The sequence below is a fragment of the Sapajus apella genome, unplaced genomic scaffold, assembly GCF_009761245.1.
Source record: "Sapajus apella isolate SASKATOON/1434 unplaced genomic scaffold, GSC_monkey_1.0 scaffold36, whole genome shotgun sequence".
Classification (NCBI taxonomy): domain Eukaryota; kingdom Metazoa; phylum Chordata; class Mammalia; order Primates; family Cebidae; genus Sapajus; species Sapajus apella.
In genome coordinates this window covers 33,231,310-33,248,224 of record NW_022436976.1, presented here as the reverse complement: position 1 = coordinate 33,248,224, position 16,915 = coordinate 33,231,310, and the positions used below count along the sequence as shown (strand labels likewise).

The 16,915-nt window shown below is 39.8% G+C and overlaps 1 protein-coding gene across 10 annotated transcripts in view; it reads right to left on the bottom strand.

Moving 5' to 3' along the window:
- TUT4 (terminal uridylyl transferase 4) overlaps positions 1 to 16,915 on the bottom strand; it is a 135,606-nt gene that overhangs the window by 106,860 nt on the left and 11,831 nt on the right. For 8 of the 10 annotated variants that reach the window (XM_032296999.1, XM_032296995.1, XM_032297000.1 and 5 more), the window contains exon 3: positions 395 to 1,205. In XM_032296999.1, the coding sequence (XP_032152890.1) occupies positions 395 to 1,112 (718 nt within the window). In that variant the 5' untranslated portion in view covers positions 1,113 to 1,205. Of the gene's footprint in view, positions 1 to 394; positions 1,206 to 9,750; positions 9,909 to 16,915 lie in introns of those variants that run through there. The other 2 variants (XM_032297001.1, XM_032296996.1) reach the window with 2 other exon arrangements.

Sequence of the window (16,915 nt, the reverse complement as noted above, 5' to 3'; positions counted from 1 at the left end):
TTACCAAATATATATGCATTGGATTTTAATGCATATATATTTGGTAAATGAATGAGCAATACATCATCAAGACGAGTTAAACAGACTGTGTATGTGTATGAGCACATGTGTGTCAACTAAAGACACTAAATTATTATTTGCTCAGTCTTTGTACCTACCATAATAAATGAAAAGGTTTTTTTTAGTTTCACCAAGGATCAATCTAATAAGAAACCACTAATTCAAATAGCATTAATTTGAATGTTTTCATATGGAGGGAAAAAAGTGCTAAAAATTATGTACAACCATGGTTTTTTGTAATTAAAATGGTTAAACCAGGGATAATCTAAGGAACATTAATATACAAAAAATTCCTCCAAAAAATGACTTGTGGAATAATCTAATTTGTACTTACTCAAATCGTCCGATACATCTTCAATTCCTGAAGCACTATCATCAGAATCACCAGTATTACCTGTACATGTTTGTTGTTTCTGAGATTGTGGTGAGTTTTGCAGAGCATATTTTTCTCCCTCTACAGCTTCAATATTCACTTTGTCCACAGAAGTAAAGGAGCTTGGAATTTTTTTCCCAATCTGTTGTAATTCTGTCTTCTGTCTCATGTCTTTCAATAGTAAACTGGGTCCCTTTTCTGCTTCTGCTGGTGAACTCAGTGCCTTTTCTGACTTCATCTGAGAACTGGTTGCTTTTTCTGCTTTCACTGAATTAGGTGACTTCAGTGATTTTTCTGCTTTTGCCTGTAAACTGGTTGCCTTTTCTAATTTTGCCTGTGAAATGGGTGCCTTTTCGGCTTTCACTGGTGAATTAGGAAATTTTTTTGCTTTGCAATGACTTTGATCTCGAAGGACTACCCCCAAATCTTTAGGGCCGGGAAGGTTGACTGCATTTACTTTACATGATTTAACTTCTGTTTTTTCTATACACATATCATTTTGCTTATTTTTTTTACTACTACTCCTATTTGGAGAGCTGTTCCCAATTTCTTTTATGGATTTATCATTTCTAGCTTTCAACATTTGATTAGCTATAACTTGAACTGCTTTGCTTTCTTCACAAATAACATTCTTCTTTGGTTCATGATTTTCACTTTTTAAGATCTTAGACTCTTCCATTATTTGAAAATCTGCTTCTTTCCAATTGTGATATTATAAAGTGGCAGATCTCCGGCAGTTTAAATCGCTTCAAATCCAGTTTAGGCAAGCACACTATTAGGTTAAAAGAAAGAAAAATCTGTTATTTAAAGTGGAAAAACCCTTTTTTTATGGTTAGACATTAAAAAAATATTTTAAACTTGTTCTAAAAACTAAAGAAATAATTTAAAAAAAAAAAAAAAAAAAAAGCTATATGAGAAGGAGTTACAGCCCACTAGGTAAATAGTGAAATGCTCATCAACGGGATTCTAATGTAATTATGGTAATACAGCACCAAACCAAAGAATTTTAGAAGGTCGTTTCATGTTCCTTTAAGAATTTCAATAGAAAATTAAAACTTGCAATTGAATATGTCACAATTAACATAAAAGGAAACATAATTTTAAAAAACACAAGAATTCCAATCTTGGCTGGACATGGTGGCTTACGCCTGTAATCCCAACACTTTAGGAGGTCAGGCAGGTGGATCACCTGAGGCTGAGTTGAGACTAGCCTGACCAACACAGTGAAACCCCGTCTCTACTAAAAATACAAAAACTAGCCAGGCGTGGTGACAGGCACCTGTAATCCCAGCTACTGGGGAGGCTGAGGCAGGAGAATCAGTTGAACCCAGGAGGTGGAGGTTGCAGTAGGCCAAGATTGCACCGCTGCACTCCAGCCTGGGTGACAGAAAGACTCTGTCTCGAAAAAACAATGATGTTGAGACTGGATGCAGTGGTTCACGCCTGTAATCCCAGCAATTTGGGAGGTCGAGGCAGGTAGATCACTTGAGGTCAGGAGTTCAAGACCAGCCTGGCTAACATGGTAAATCCCTGTTTCTACTAAAAATACAAAAAATTAGCCAGGTGCAGTGGCACACACCTGTAATCCAACCAACTGGAGAGGCTGAGGCAGGATAATCGCTTGAACCCAGGAAGCAAAGGTTATTACAGTGAGCTGAGATCGCACCATTACACTCCAGCCTAAACAACAAGAGTGAAAGTCCGTCTCAAAACATAATAATGTCAAAAAAAAAAAGTGATAGAACACTGAAGTCAATTAGAACCCATTTTGTCCTATAATAGGAACAACTACATTAAGAAACATTAAATTTATCACACAGCACAAACTATAAACAAATGAAAATAATGCATCTTATTAAATTATTTCTATATTAGAAATAACTGATTTTGGCCAGGCAAGGTGTTTCACGTCTCTAATCCCAGCACTTTGGGAGGCTGAGATGGGCAGATTACTTGAGTCCAGGAGTTCAAGACCAGCCTGGGCAACATGGCGAAACCTGCATCTACAAAGAAAACAAAAATTAGCTGGCCATTGTAGAGCATGCCTGCAGTCCCAGCTATTTAGGAGGCTGAGGTAGGAGGATCGCTTGAGACCACCAGGCAGAGGTTGTATGCAGTGAGCCAAGATGACACCCTTGCATTCCAGCCTTGGCAACAGTGATACCCTGTCTCAACAACGACGACAACAAAAGTGATTTTTTGTTGTCATGACAAAAAGTGACCAAAAAATCTGATTTTTTTTTACAATTCACTTTGCCCTATACACCTTAAATTCAGATCTATTTCTAAACAAAGATTAATAATATGAATAAAATTAGAGTCCTTCTGCCAGCAAAAGCACACTGCATGGAATTAAAATGTACCATCTTTGATTTTACTTGATTTACTAAATTACAAACTTAGGTAAACATCTCTAATCATATAACTTCATATAAATACAAAAACTTACCTAAAATAAAGAGTTTACTCTTAATTTTAATAATCGCTCACTGTTGATAAATGCTATCTATATGATTGCTGAGAAATGCTGAGTGTATGATAAAATATATTGTTTGCTAAGAAGAAGGATGGCAAGGGAAACCCGCCGCCGCCGCCCCCCGCCCCAAGCAGAAAACTACTTGGGACATTCTAAAGTGGCAGGACAATATATAAATAACATACACCAGTTAAAACAATTCTTTAAGCGCGGGATATCTGACCCTGCCCCTGTGGTTCCCTGTGGAGAATACTTTTTAGTTTGTCTGTGATCAGTGGTAAGTGGGCACCAGCTGCCTACTTGGTATATTTTATGAGAAAATACCAAACATGTGTTTGTTAACAACAATCAACTGTTCAGAGAGAACAAATGCGTGGGTCAGAGTCTGCTTGGGGCCCTCAGCTCAGAATGCTGTCAGCCCCTGAGACTCTCAGCTCTGAAGGCTGTTTGTTGCCCCCCCCCACCCCACCCCCCAAGAGACCCACTTTGCTTTTCTATCTGGGTGTCTGCTTCTCAATTCCTTCAGCGCTGCCTGGGTGGGGGTCTCTATGGCCGCACTGGTCTCAGTAGCTCACTGCAGGCTAGAACTCCTGGACTCATCCTCCTGCCTCAGCCTCCCAAGCAGCTAAGAATACAGGCACACACCACCATACCTAGCTTTTTTGTTGTTGTAGAGACAGAGTCTCACTATGTTGCCCAGGCTTATCTTAAACTCCCAGCCTTAAGTGATTCACCCATCTCAGTCTCCCGAAGCACTGGGATTACAGGGATAAGCCACCACACTCAACTAATAATTCTTCTTTGTAGTGCAGTCCTCTCCATTCTCTGCCTTGCTTGTCCAGAGTAATATTGTCTTTTACTTTAAAAATTTATTAGGTTCTTCTTTCTAAATTATTATTGTAGGAAATAAGAATAAATAAAAGGTTCCCCTTCAAAGCTTTCCTCCTAGTTCATTAGGAATAAACAACAGTTTCTTCAAAGGTTAGTTTAAAGCTTTTGCTAATAATCTCAAAGTAGCTGTTAGTCATAATAACGAAATAAGTGCATCCCATGTTCTTAGTTCTTACACTTTAACCCAGATATTTGCCCTGACATGCCTAGACAAGCCCAGGCAAGTCTTAGGTCATAGCTTATTCCCCTTCCTTATTTTCAAATGTTATCGCTTCTCTAAGCATTCCTCAAGTTACTTCCTCTTTTGCTTTGTTCTCCTCTGCCTTTACCTCTTTAGAAAATTTCCAAGTTTTTAGCCAGTCAGGTCAAGCATAGAATGTGAGATCCGGTTCCAGCCAATGGAAACTGGACATAGCATTAGGGCAACTGCGTCAGGTCATGAAAGTTCTAAATGTCCCTGTCTCCCTTGTTCAGGTGTGCTCTCGTGGCAAGACCGCCGGGGAGTTGCACCCTTCCTGCAGGAAGTAACCCTGCCTTGCTGAGTAATCTACTGTCTCAGTGTAGATTTTTTCCCGATGTTATAAACCAGTTTCCAACAATCATAATAAAAATAAAAGTCAAAACCATACTAGATATGGTGTCAGTTGGAGTATAGAAAAGAAAAACTTTTTCAATCAAAAAAAAAAAAAAAAAAATAGGCCGGGCGCAATGGCTCACGCAGGTAATCCCAGCAGTTTGGGAGGCCGAGGCAGGCGGATCACAAGGTCAAGAGATCGAGACCATCCTGGCCAACACGGTGAAACCCCGTCTCTACTAAAAAAAAAAAAAAATTGCTGGGTGTGGTGGTGCGTGCCTGTAGTCCCAGGTACTTGGGAGACTGAGGCAGAAGCACTGCTTGAACCCAGGAGGCAGAGGTTGCAGTCAGCTGAGCTCACGCCACTGCACTCCAGCCTGGCGCCTGGTGACAGAGCAAGACTATGTCTCAAAAAAAAAAAAAAAAAAAACCCACTAGATTTTCACCGTTAATATTTTGACTAAATTTTCTGATGAAAGCTATAGAAACTTACAAGTGTAAGGCCGAGCACAGTGGATCACACCTGTAATCCCAGCACTTTGGGAGGCCAAGGCGGGTGGATCATGAGGTCAGGAGTTCAACACCAGCCTAACACAGTGAAACCCTGTCTCTACGAAAAGTACAAAGGAGGCTAAGGCAGGAGAATTGCTTGAATCTGGAGGCGGAGGTTGCAGTGAGCCGAGATCTCGCGCCATTGCACTCCAGCCTGAATGACAAAGCAAGACTCCAAAATAAAAACAAAAACAAAAAACTCTTATAACTGTAAACGAATGCTTTCACTCCTTTTATGTAAATATATTTAATTAATACATTTTGCTTTTATTATTCTTGATAAGGTGTTTTACATAACTGTGAAAAGAGCTGTCAAAATGTATGACTATTTCTTAATTCTTGTGAGAACTGCTGCAGGTTCCTCACTTTAAAAACTAAAATTAGCTTATTTCAAAAACTGAAGCCAGGTGCAGTGGCTCACACTTGTAATCGCAACACTTTGGGAGGCTGAGGTCGGGAGTTCAAGACCAGCTTGACCAACATGGAGAAATCCCATCTCTACTAAAAATACAAAGTCAGTTGGGCATAGTGGTGCATGCCTGTAATCCCAGCTACTCAGGAGGCTGAGGCAGGAGAATCACTTGAACCCAGGTGGCAGAGGTTGTGGTGAGCCGAGGTCTCACTACTGCACTCCAGTGGGCAACAAGAGCAAAACTCTATCTCAAAAAAAAAAAAAAAAAAAAAAAATTAAAATGAGCTTTACTTCTAAAAGATTAGTTTTACCTTGTTAGTAACAAAAGTATCTTTAAATTTTTTTTTTTTTTGAAATGGAATCTAGCTCTGTTGCCCAGGCTGGAGTGGAGTGGTGCATCTCAGCTCACTGCAACCTCCGTCTCCCAGGTTCAAGCGATTCTCCTGCCTCAGCCTCCTAAGTAGCTGGGATTACAGGCACCCGCCACCACACACAGCTAATTTTTGTATTTTTAGTAGAGACAAGGTTTCGCTGTGTTGGTCAGGCTGGTCTCAAACGCCTGACCTTGTGATCCGCCTGCCTCGGCCTCCCAAAGTAATAGGATTACAAGCGTGAGCAACTGCACCCTGCCATATCTTTAAATTTTTAATGCTAATCTACTATGGTGATTCTTTAATAATTTTATAGATGTCATCTGACAAAAGCCATAAACAATAAAGATCTGAAAAACAATGCTGTTACACAATTTTGTTTGTAAAACTTTTCAGACAATTTATTCATCCACTCAAAAAATACTCCATAAATCAAGTTTGTACTTATAAACAAAAGCTACAAATTTTTTTTTAATCTATATACCTAATATAGATAACTGCTAGTGAAGAATTCCAGACTCAGAAAATTGCCAGGTTTTCACTTGGAGTAATCTTTTTTTTTCTTTCTTGAGACATGTTTTTGCTCTGTCATTCAGGCTGGAGGGCAATGTGGCATAATTATGGCTCACTGCAGCCTTGACCTTCCTGGGCTCAAGCAATCCTCCCACCTCAGCCTCCTGAGTAGCTGGAACTACAGGTATGTGCCACCACACCCAGCTAATTTTTGTATTTTTTTTGTAGAGATGGGGTATCGCCATGTCGCCCAGGCTGGTTTTGAACTCCTGAACTCAAGCAATCCTCCTGCCTCAGCTTCCCAAAGTGCTGGAGCTACAGGCCTGAGCCACTGCGTCAGCCACTCCGAGCAATTTTTCATATAACTAAAAATACATTTAAATTGCTAATAGAAGGCTGCAGTGAGCCGAGACCATGCCATTGCACTCCAGCCTGGGTGACCAGAGTAAGACTCCATGTCAAAAAAAAAACAACTGCTAATAGGAATATACGTTATGAAAAGAGTGTATTTTCTCATCATCCTCATCTTTATCTTTTATTTTTTAAGGGTACACAGTAGGTGTATATATTTATGGGTTACAAGAGATGTTCTAACACAGGCATGCAATGTAAAACAAGCACATCATAGATAATAGGATAGTCATCCCCTCAAGCATTTATCCTCTGAGTTATAAACAATCCAATTACATACTTTATTTTTAAATGTACAATAAAGTTATAATTAACGACAATCACCCCTACATCTTTTCTTCTAAGAGTGGCCAATGTCTTATTGCCTCAAAAATGTTATCACAAAATTGCTATTTCCAACTTTTTCTTTGAAGCTATCAAGAGTAAGAAATTTTCCCCAAAAAGCTGTAACTCCTAGAAATGAATTTCTTTCTGAGGAGAGAGTGTTTTGAAGATAACGACCAGGCACAGTGGCTCACACCTGTAATCCCAGCTCTACGAGAGGCTGAGGTAGGCTGATCTTGAGCTTGCAAGTTCAAGACCAGCCTGGGCAATATGGTAATACCCCATCTCTACAAAAAATACATAAGTTAGTCAGGTGTGGTGGTGTGCGCCTGTAGTCTCAGCTACTTGGCTGAGGTAGGAGGATGGCTTGAGCCCAGGAGGCAGAGGTTGCAGTGAGCTGAGATAGCACCACTGCACTCCAGGTTGGGCGAAAGAGCCAAATCTTGTCTCAATAAAAAGAAAAGGCTCACTGTTTCCCCTGCACACTCTATTTGGTTGAACCAAATAATAGAAATCAACCTCAAATCATGGAAAAAAATAATATCAGAACTACCTTCTAGTTCTTGGTTACATATTTAGAATGCAGTAAATGGGTATTAAATGAAATTCTAACCTCAAATAACCAGTTATATCTTATTATTAAGAAAATACAAATAATTTTTTTTTCAGAGCCAGGGTCTCCCTGTGTCACCCATGCTGGGGTGCAATGATGCCATTTTGACTCACTATAGCTTCTAATTCCTGGGCTCAAGTGATCCCCCCAGCTGATATGGCTGGACTGGAGCGTGGGAGGCACACTTAATGAACCACTGCTGTAAGAAGTGATCCTGAAAGTAGAAGTGAAGGGAACCATTCTCTTCTGTACAGCCTTACACACAGTCAGTAATCTGATTCATGTCAGTCTCCCCATGACATTCTAAAGTCCATGAGGTAAGAAATCATTTCTGATTTTGTTTATCATTACATCTTCTGGGCCTACCACAGTGCCTAATACAAAGTACTGGGTGCCAATAAATGTGTTAGATGGATTTTTTAAAACTAATCTGAATTATTTTAATTGTTCACACTTTAAAAATATATGGAATCCAAAAGATGCTTAATTGCATCATACTTTATGTTGTCTACAATGTAACTAGGACAGGTCTCTCTTCAGAAAGTCTTCCATAATCTACTCCTCCACTCTCCTACCCAGGGCAGGGTTAGATAAGTAGACTTCTTCTTAATGAACTCTTCTTACTTTTCTCACAGCACTTAGCACTTAAACCTATTTATGTTTTTACTTCCTATTTGAACAGTAGAAACTGTCTTTTCTAATCTGTTTTTAATAAAACAAATATATTGACGTGGTTGAAAAACAGGACTCTCCTACCAACTCCCAATTTCTCTCCTCAGAAGCAACTACCTACTTTCAATTATTTTGATTTATCTCCATATTTCTAAATAACATGTTTAAGATGATACTTTTTGTTTTGTCTCAGCTTTTTTTTTTTTTTTTTTAAGACATTATCTCACTCTGTCACTCAGGCTGGAGTACACAGGCATGCAATCACAGCTGACTGCAGCCTTGACCTCCTGGGCTCAAGTGATCTTCCTGCCTCACCCTCCAGAATGGCTCGGACTACAGGCATACACAACCACACCCAGCAATTTAAAAAAAAAATTTGTAGAGACAGGGTCTCACCATGTTGCCCAGGCTGTCTTAAACTCCTGGGCTCAAGCAATACTCCTGACTTGGCCTACCCAAGTGCTGGCATTACAGGCATAAGCTACCATGCCTGGCCTTAGCTATTATCTGCTAACTTCCTACATGAAAAATAATGGCTTTAGCCATCTCAAACATTCCCCCTAAAAACATAGATAACTATGCAACATAAGCACCTCCCCACCCAACCACCATCCTCCTAGGATGATTTTAATAAGATGTGCCAAGATTATTCATGGTTAAGCCAACTATACTACAGCACAGAGTTTCCTAGATGTTCATAAAAATTCACTTTCTCCTTTTTCCTGAACACATGACTAGTCTACATTTCCCAAACTCCTCTGTAGTTTGGTGTGGCTTTATGATAAAGTTCTCACCTCCTTAATGCTCTTTTTCTTCTCATTGAATAAAATTCTCAACCACCCAGCTTCAGTCATTCAACCAACCATTATGTTCTAATCCAGACCAGTGAGTCTCAAACTTTTGTGTACAGGAATCAACAACTAAATGAAATCCTGATTCAGCAGACTGGAAGTGGGCTCTGATACTTGGCATTTCAAACAAGCCCAGGTGATGTCCACTTGGCTAGTTCTTGGCCATACTTTTGGTGGGACAACAGCATCAATGTAACTTGGGCCCCTGAATAACCTCATGGAACAAAAACTACTAATCTAGATGTCCTGACCACTTACCCAGCAACCTATATGAGAAAGGACTAAAACTCTTTTGTTTTTTAAGCCATTCTACTGGATCTAGCTTTTGACTTAAAAAATATATACACTTAATCACATTTCCCTTTTGGTATACTTTTTCAGTTTTACCTGAAATTAATCACTTCCTCATTTTTCTTAGCTTTGTCTAAGAAATTATATGTATCAATAATTCATTGACAGAACTATAAATATTTTCAGTAAAATCAAACACATCAAGTAATTTGGTTTTGTTGTTGCTGTTCTTTCCTTGGATATCCCTTCCTGGGAGCTTTCTGGTCATTACTATACTTTCAACACAGTTGTTGTTATACTCAGACTTCCTTTCACTATCATCCTACCAATTCCCTTCCACTCACTCATGTTGACTCTTCTTTTTACCTCTTCCATGACTTATTCCCTTGTTTTTGGTGGAACACATCCTCCAGCAGCTTTCTAAGAAAGGAAACATGAGGCGAGGCACAGTGGCTCACAGATGTAATCCGAGCACTTTGGGAAGCCAAGGCGGGTAGATCACTTGAAGCCAGGAGTTCGAGACCAGCCTGGCATGGCGAAACCTCGTCTCTATTAAAATACAAAAAAAAAAAAAATTAGCCAGGTATGGTGGCACACACCCGTAATCCCAGCTACTGGAGAGACTGAAGCACAAAAATCACATAAACCCAGGAGGCGGGGATTGCAGTGAGCTGAGATTGTGCCAACTGCACTCCAGCCTGTGCAACAGTGTGAGACTCTGTCTCAAAAAAAAAAAAAAAAAAAAAAAGGAAGAAAATATGAAATACATTGAAGAAAACAATTATGCCCCACTTCCAATATTTCATTCTATGTAGAGGGATACCCATTATCATAACATTCCTGACCTCTTTCCACTCCCCTCATTCATTCCTTACCTAAGGAGATGAGGTAACTTATTGCATCAGTGAGTTTGGGAAAATAATTCAGGCAAAACTTAGCCTCATCCCCTCTCCTTCCTCTTTGGATCCTGCTGTCCACAAGGAAGAAAATCTCCCATTCTGTTCCATCATACCCTAACATTTACAGACATAAGCCTCACATAGGGCCTGCAGTTGTTTACCTCTGCCAGGTCCTGACAGGTAAGTCTGCCTAATTTTGGCATTGAGTATTAGTAAACCAGCTGAAAGTATAAGCTGTCTTCTCTAAACTGAACATTATCAAAAATAAAATTATAAAAACTAAATAAAAATAAAATTATATTCTAGTCTCCATATGCTTCCTTTGTTTCACCCAATTTATTTAAAATTCAGGAAAGCAAAGGGGGTGCTATTTATTGGACCCCTGTAAACTCCAACAGGAGGCAGATTTTATAAAACTGCATATCTGCAATGTCTTTATTGTATATTCATACCTCATTTAGTTAGGTATAAAATTCTAAGGCCGGGCATGGTGGCTCACACCTGTAATCCAAGCACTTTGGAGGCCAAGGTGGGCGGATCACCTGAGGTCAGGAGTTCAAGACCAGCCTGACCAACATGGTGATACCCCATCTTTTTAAATAAATAAATAAATAAATAAATAATTCTAGGTTAGGACCAGGCACAGTGGCTCATGCCAGCAAACCCAGCACTTTGGGAGGCTGAGGTGGAAGGATCATTTGAGCTCAGGTGTTCAAAACCAGCTCGTGCAACATGGCAAAACCCCATCTCTAAAAAAAACACACACACACAACACAAAAATCAGCCAAACATGGTAGCGCATGCCTGAGGTCCCAGCTACTTGGGAGGACTGAGGTAAAACAATCACTTGAGCTCAGGAGGTCAAGGCTGCAGTAAGCTGTGATGGCGCCACTGAACTCCAGCCTGGATGACAGAGCGAGACCCTGTCTCAAAAAAAATAAAATAAAATTTTAAGTTAGAAATCTTTCATTCAAAATGTTATAGGTTCCTTTTCAATGATTTCTAGTTTCTAGGACTACCACTAAGAAAATTATGCCATTCTTATTCTCTTATCTTTTTTACTGACCTGTTTTTTTCTCTATGGAAACTTCTAGGATAATCTCTTGGCTTTGGTATTCTAAAATTTCCAAGTGACAGGTCTGCTGCAGATATCTTCTTGTTTATCTTGTTGACTAGTCAGCTGGCTCTTTTCATCAGTAATTCATATGATTCACTTCTTTAATTTCTTTTTCTTCTATCTACTATAAATGCCTCCTTTTCATCTTTTCTGTTCTCTTTGCACTGCTCCTATTAATTAGACTTAAGCCCCCTAAACTGATCCTCTAATTTTCTTTTCTCTCCATTTTTCCAACTTTCTTTTTGTTCTCCTTCCTAGGTGATTTCCTCAACTGTATCTTCCAACTCTTCTATCATATTTTTTACTTCTAAGAACCCTCACTCTCTATTCTTTTTTATAGCACTCTGATCTAGTTTCATAATCTCATATTTCTAAAGACTACTAACACTCGGAACGCTAAAATTTTTTCTCAAACTTCTTTCTGCTTTCTGTATTTATTGTTCTTGGCATTTTGTTCCCTGAGAAATATTGTTTATTTTCTTCTCTACCAAGCATACCAACATATACATAATAAGAGTCACAGAAAGAAGAAAGAGAGGGGTGTAGAAAAAATATTTGAAGAAATAATGGTCAGAAACTTCCCCAACCTGATGGAAGACATAAGTACATACATCCAGAAAGCTAAATAAACTTTAAGAAGAATAAACTCAAAGAAATCCACACTGAGTCACAGAGTCAAATTGTCAAAACCAAAGAGAACTTTGAAAGGAGCAAGAGAGTTTAACTCATTAAACACAAAAGTTAACAGCTGACTGCCCACAAGAAACCATGGAAACGAGAAGGCAATGCAGTGACATATTTGAAGTCCTGAAAGAAAAAAGCTGTGAACTAAGAATTCTCTAGCCAGTAAAACCACCCTTCATGAATGAAGGAGAAATTTTATTTCCAGGTAATATAAAAATCATATTTCCAGGTAACATAAAAACTGAGAAAGTTCATTCTGCCCTATAAGAAGTGCTAAAAGAAATTCTTCATCCTGAAATGAAAAGACACTAGACAATAACTCAAATCCATAAGAAATAAACACTAGTAAAAATAACTACATAGGTAAATACAGTATAAAAGCCAATATTATTGTAATTTTGGTAACTCTTGGTTTTTTCCCTTTTACATAATTTAAAAGACAAATGCATAAAAATTCATTACAAAGCTATGTTAAAGGGCACATACTAGATAAGGAGGTAATCTGACAATAAAAATATAAAGGGGGAGAGAAAGATGAGTAGGAGCAGAGTATATCTGCGCACTATTTAAACTAAGTTGACATTACTCAAACTAGGCTGTTATAGATTTAAGATGTTAATTATGTCGTTAGCCCCAAGGCATCCACTAAGTAACACGCACATGAAATCAAAACAGTATTCTAATTCTATAAAAAATCAACTAAACACATAAAAAGGCAGCATTAGAGGAACAAAAAGCATAAAAACATATGGAAAAGAGGAAGCTAAATGGCAGAAGTAAATCCTTCCTTACCAGTAATTGCTTTAAATGTAAATGAATTAAACTTTCCAATTAAAAACAGAGATTGGCCAGGTACAGTGGCTCACGTCTGTAATCCCAGCACTTTAGGAGGCTGAGGCAGGTGAATTACCTGAGGTCAGGAGTTCATGACCAGCCTGGACAACATGGTGAAACCCTGTCTCTACTAAAAAGACAAAAAAATCAGCTGAGCATGGCGGTAGGTAGCTGTAATCCCAGCTACTTGAGAGGCTGAGGCAGGAGAATCAGCTAAACCTGGGAGGCGGAGGTTGCAGTGAGCCGAGATCGTGCCATCGCACTCACCTGGGCAACAAGAATGAAACTCCATCTCAAAAAAAAATTAAATTAAAATAAACAAAATAAAAACAGAGACTGTCAAACTGGAAAACATATGATCTATCATCTATCTACAAGTTTCACTTTAGATACAAAAGGGCAAAGAGGTTGTAAGAAAAGAATGAAAAACGATATTCCATGCAACAGTAACCAAGAGAGAGCTAGGGGCTAAATTATTATCAGATAAAATATACTTTAAGTCAAAAAAGGATACAAAACACAAAGAAGGACATTATATATTGATAAAAGGTTCAAACCAACAAGGACATAACAGTTATATACACCTAACAACAGTCACCTAAAATATAGGACACAAAAGTTAGCATAATTGAAAAGAGAAATTGTTCCATAATCATACTCAGGGACTTCAATACCACACTTTTCAATAACAGAGCAACCAGAGAGATGATCAAAACAAAAATAGAGGACTTGTGCAACACTAGAAAATAATTTGATGGCCATGCATGGTGGCTCACGCCTGTAGTCCCAGCACTTTGGGAGGCCAAGGCAGGTGGATCAACTGAGATCAGGAACTCGAGACCAGCCTGGCCGACATAGCAAAACCCCATCTCTACTAAAAATATGAAAATTAGCCAGGCATAGTGGCACACACCTGTAATCCCAGCTACTTGAGAGGCTAAGGCAGGAGAATCCCTTGCACCCAGGAAGCAGAGGTTGCAGTGAGCTGAGACTGGGCCACTGCACTCCAGCCTGGGCAACAAGAGCAAAACACCATCTCAAAAATAAATAAACAAACTAATTAGACCAGTCAGGCACAGTTTGCCCACCTTGGCCTCCCAAAGTGCTGGGGGTATTTTTGGTAGAAACCTCATCTCTACTAAAAATACAAAAATTAGCTGGGTGTGGTGGCACATGCCTGTAGTCTCAGCTACTTGGGAGGCTGAGGCACAAGAATTGCTTGAACCCGGGAGGCAGAGGTTGCAGTGAGCCAAGATCGCACCACTGCACTCCAACCTGTGCAAAAGTGAGACTCCATCTCAAAAAATAAAATAAAATAATTAGACCTAACAGATATATAAAGACTCTATCCAACATCAACAGAATATATGTTCTATCCACAATGGGCACATAACATGAAAGACAAATAAATGCTCTGTTTTGGCAACTGAGAGAAAAAAAAACAGCTGGGCACAGTGGTTCATGCCTGTAATCACAGCACTTTTGGAGGCCACAGTGGAAGGACAACTTGAGTCCAGGAGTTTGAGACCAGCCTAGGCAACACAAGAGATTCAATCTCTACAAAAAAATTAAAAATTGGCCAGGCACTTGTAGTCCCAGCTACTCAGGAGGCTAAAGTGGGAGGATCACTTGCACCTGGGAGGTGAAGGCTACAGTGAGCTGCAATCATGCCAGTGTACTCCAGCCTATGCAAGAGAACAAGATGAAAAAGAAAAAATAAAAGAAAGAAAAAAGGAAGGGAGGAAGGGAGGGAGGGAGGGAGGGAAAATAAAAGAAAGGAAAGATCAAAGAATCCTATCTTATCTTTCCTTATTCATGTTACTTCCCTGAATTAACCAACCACTTACTTTAAAAATGATGATGTAGAAGGAAAGGGAAAGATAGTGCAATTCATGCCTCCTTTCCTTTCATTCCTGCCTTACTTATCACCAAGTTAAAGAGAGTGGGTGAGGTGACTTACACCTGTAATCCCAACACGGGGCGGGGTGGGGGTGTGGACAATCCTCCCACCTCAGCCTTCCAAAGTAGTCCTGGTATTACAGGTGTGAGCCACCACACCCAGCCTTCCACTAGTTTATACAATTTGTAGATAACTAAATTTGTACTGGGTTGGGAAGTTACAGAATCACTATTTCAATAGAGTAAGGAACACAACAGTAATCATACTGGTCAAGGGAAAGAATAAAGCCAAAAAGAGGCTTTACAGTGAAATTAGGGATAGATTAGGAAACTAAAGAAACATAAAAAATACACATATAGATAATTCTGAAGATTTTGGTTAGAAGTAGAATCATTTTGAATCAAATGAATAGGAACTATCAAGGAAAGTAGAGATGAGTGTCACTAGAAGATAAAAATTAAGGCAATAAATTATTAGATACATTCAATGATATGCTTCCAACTGCCCAATACAAACGTCAGGAATTACACCAAAGTATCAGTAAATATAAAGGAATGACCTAGAGATTCCTAGATTGAAATGACAACGTAAGAAATACAGGACACCAGTCTTACAAGAGAACAAAGAATAAACAGTAGGTAGTAAACTACAGATCTAACTTCCTGGCTTTGAGGAAACAGGTATGGGGGAAAAAGCAATGTTCGAGACATTACCCACCCACATTAATATCTAATATGCTGAACACTGGCCCGGTGTGGTGGCTCATGCCTGTAATCCCAGCACTTTGGGAGGCTGAGGCGGGCGATCACGAAGTCAAGAGATCGAGACTATCTTGGCCAACATAGTGAAACCCCGTCTCTACTAAAATATAAAAATTAGCTGGGCGTGGTGGTGCGCGCCTGTAGTCCCAGCTACTCGGGAGCCTGAGGCAGGAGAATTGCTTGAACTCTGTACGTGGAGGGTGCAGTGAGCCAAGATCATGCCACTACACTCTAGCCTGGTGCCTGGCAACAGGGCAAGACTCTGTCTCATGAAAAAAAGAAGTAAAATTTCTATATCAGGCCAGGCGCAGCGTCTCACACCTGTAATTCTAGCACTTTGGGAGGCCAAGGCGGGCAGATTACCTGAGGTCAGGAATTTGAGACTAGCCTGGCCAACATGGTGAAACCCAGTCTCTACTAAAAATACGAAAACTAATCCCAGCACTTTAGGAGACCGAGGCAGGTGGATCACAAGGTCAGGAGTTCAAGACCAGCCTGACCAACATGGTAAAACCCTGTCTCTACTAGAAATACAAAAATTAGCTGGGCATGGTGGCGCATGCCTATAACCCCAGCTACTCGGGAGGCTGAGGCAGGAGAATCGCTTGCACCTGGGAGGCGGAGGTTGCAGTGAGCCAAGATCATGCCACTGAACTCCAGCCTGGCTACAGATCAAGACTCTGTCCAAAAAAAAAATTAGCCAGGCATGGTGGTGCATGCCTGTAATCCCAGCTACTTGGGAGGCTGAGGCAGGAGAATCACTTGAACCTGGGAGGCGGAGGTTGCAGTGAGCCAAGATCATGCCATTGCACTCCAGCCTGGGGGACAGAGTGAGACTCTGTCTCAAAAAACAAAAAACTGCTACATCATATCACTTCTTTATTTCTTTTTTGTTTTTTTTTTCCTTTATTAGTTCTTCCGAATTTGGGTTGTCACCAATATTTATTTATTTATTTATTTATTTATTTTTGATACGGGGTTTTGCTCTTATTGCCCAGGCTGGAGTACAATGGCACAATCTCAGCTCAACGCAACCTCTGCCTCCTGGATTCAGCTATTCTCCTGCCTCAGCCTCCCAAGTAGCTGGGATTACAGGCATGCACCACCATGCCTGGCTAATTTTTTGTATTTTTAATAGAGACAGGGTTTCTCCATGTTGGTCAGGTTGGTCTCAAACTCCTGATCTCAGGTGATCTGCCCACCTCAGCCTCCCAAAGTGCTGGGGTTACAGGCGTGAGCCACCATGCCTGGCCCATATCACATTTTTTAAAAACCCGAAAATGGATCAAAGACCTAAATGTAGAAGCTAAAAATGCAAAACTGTTAGAAGAAAACA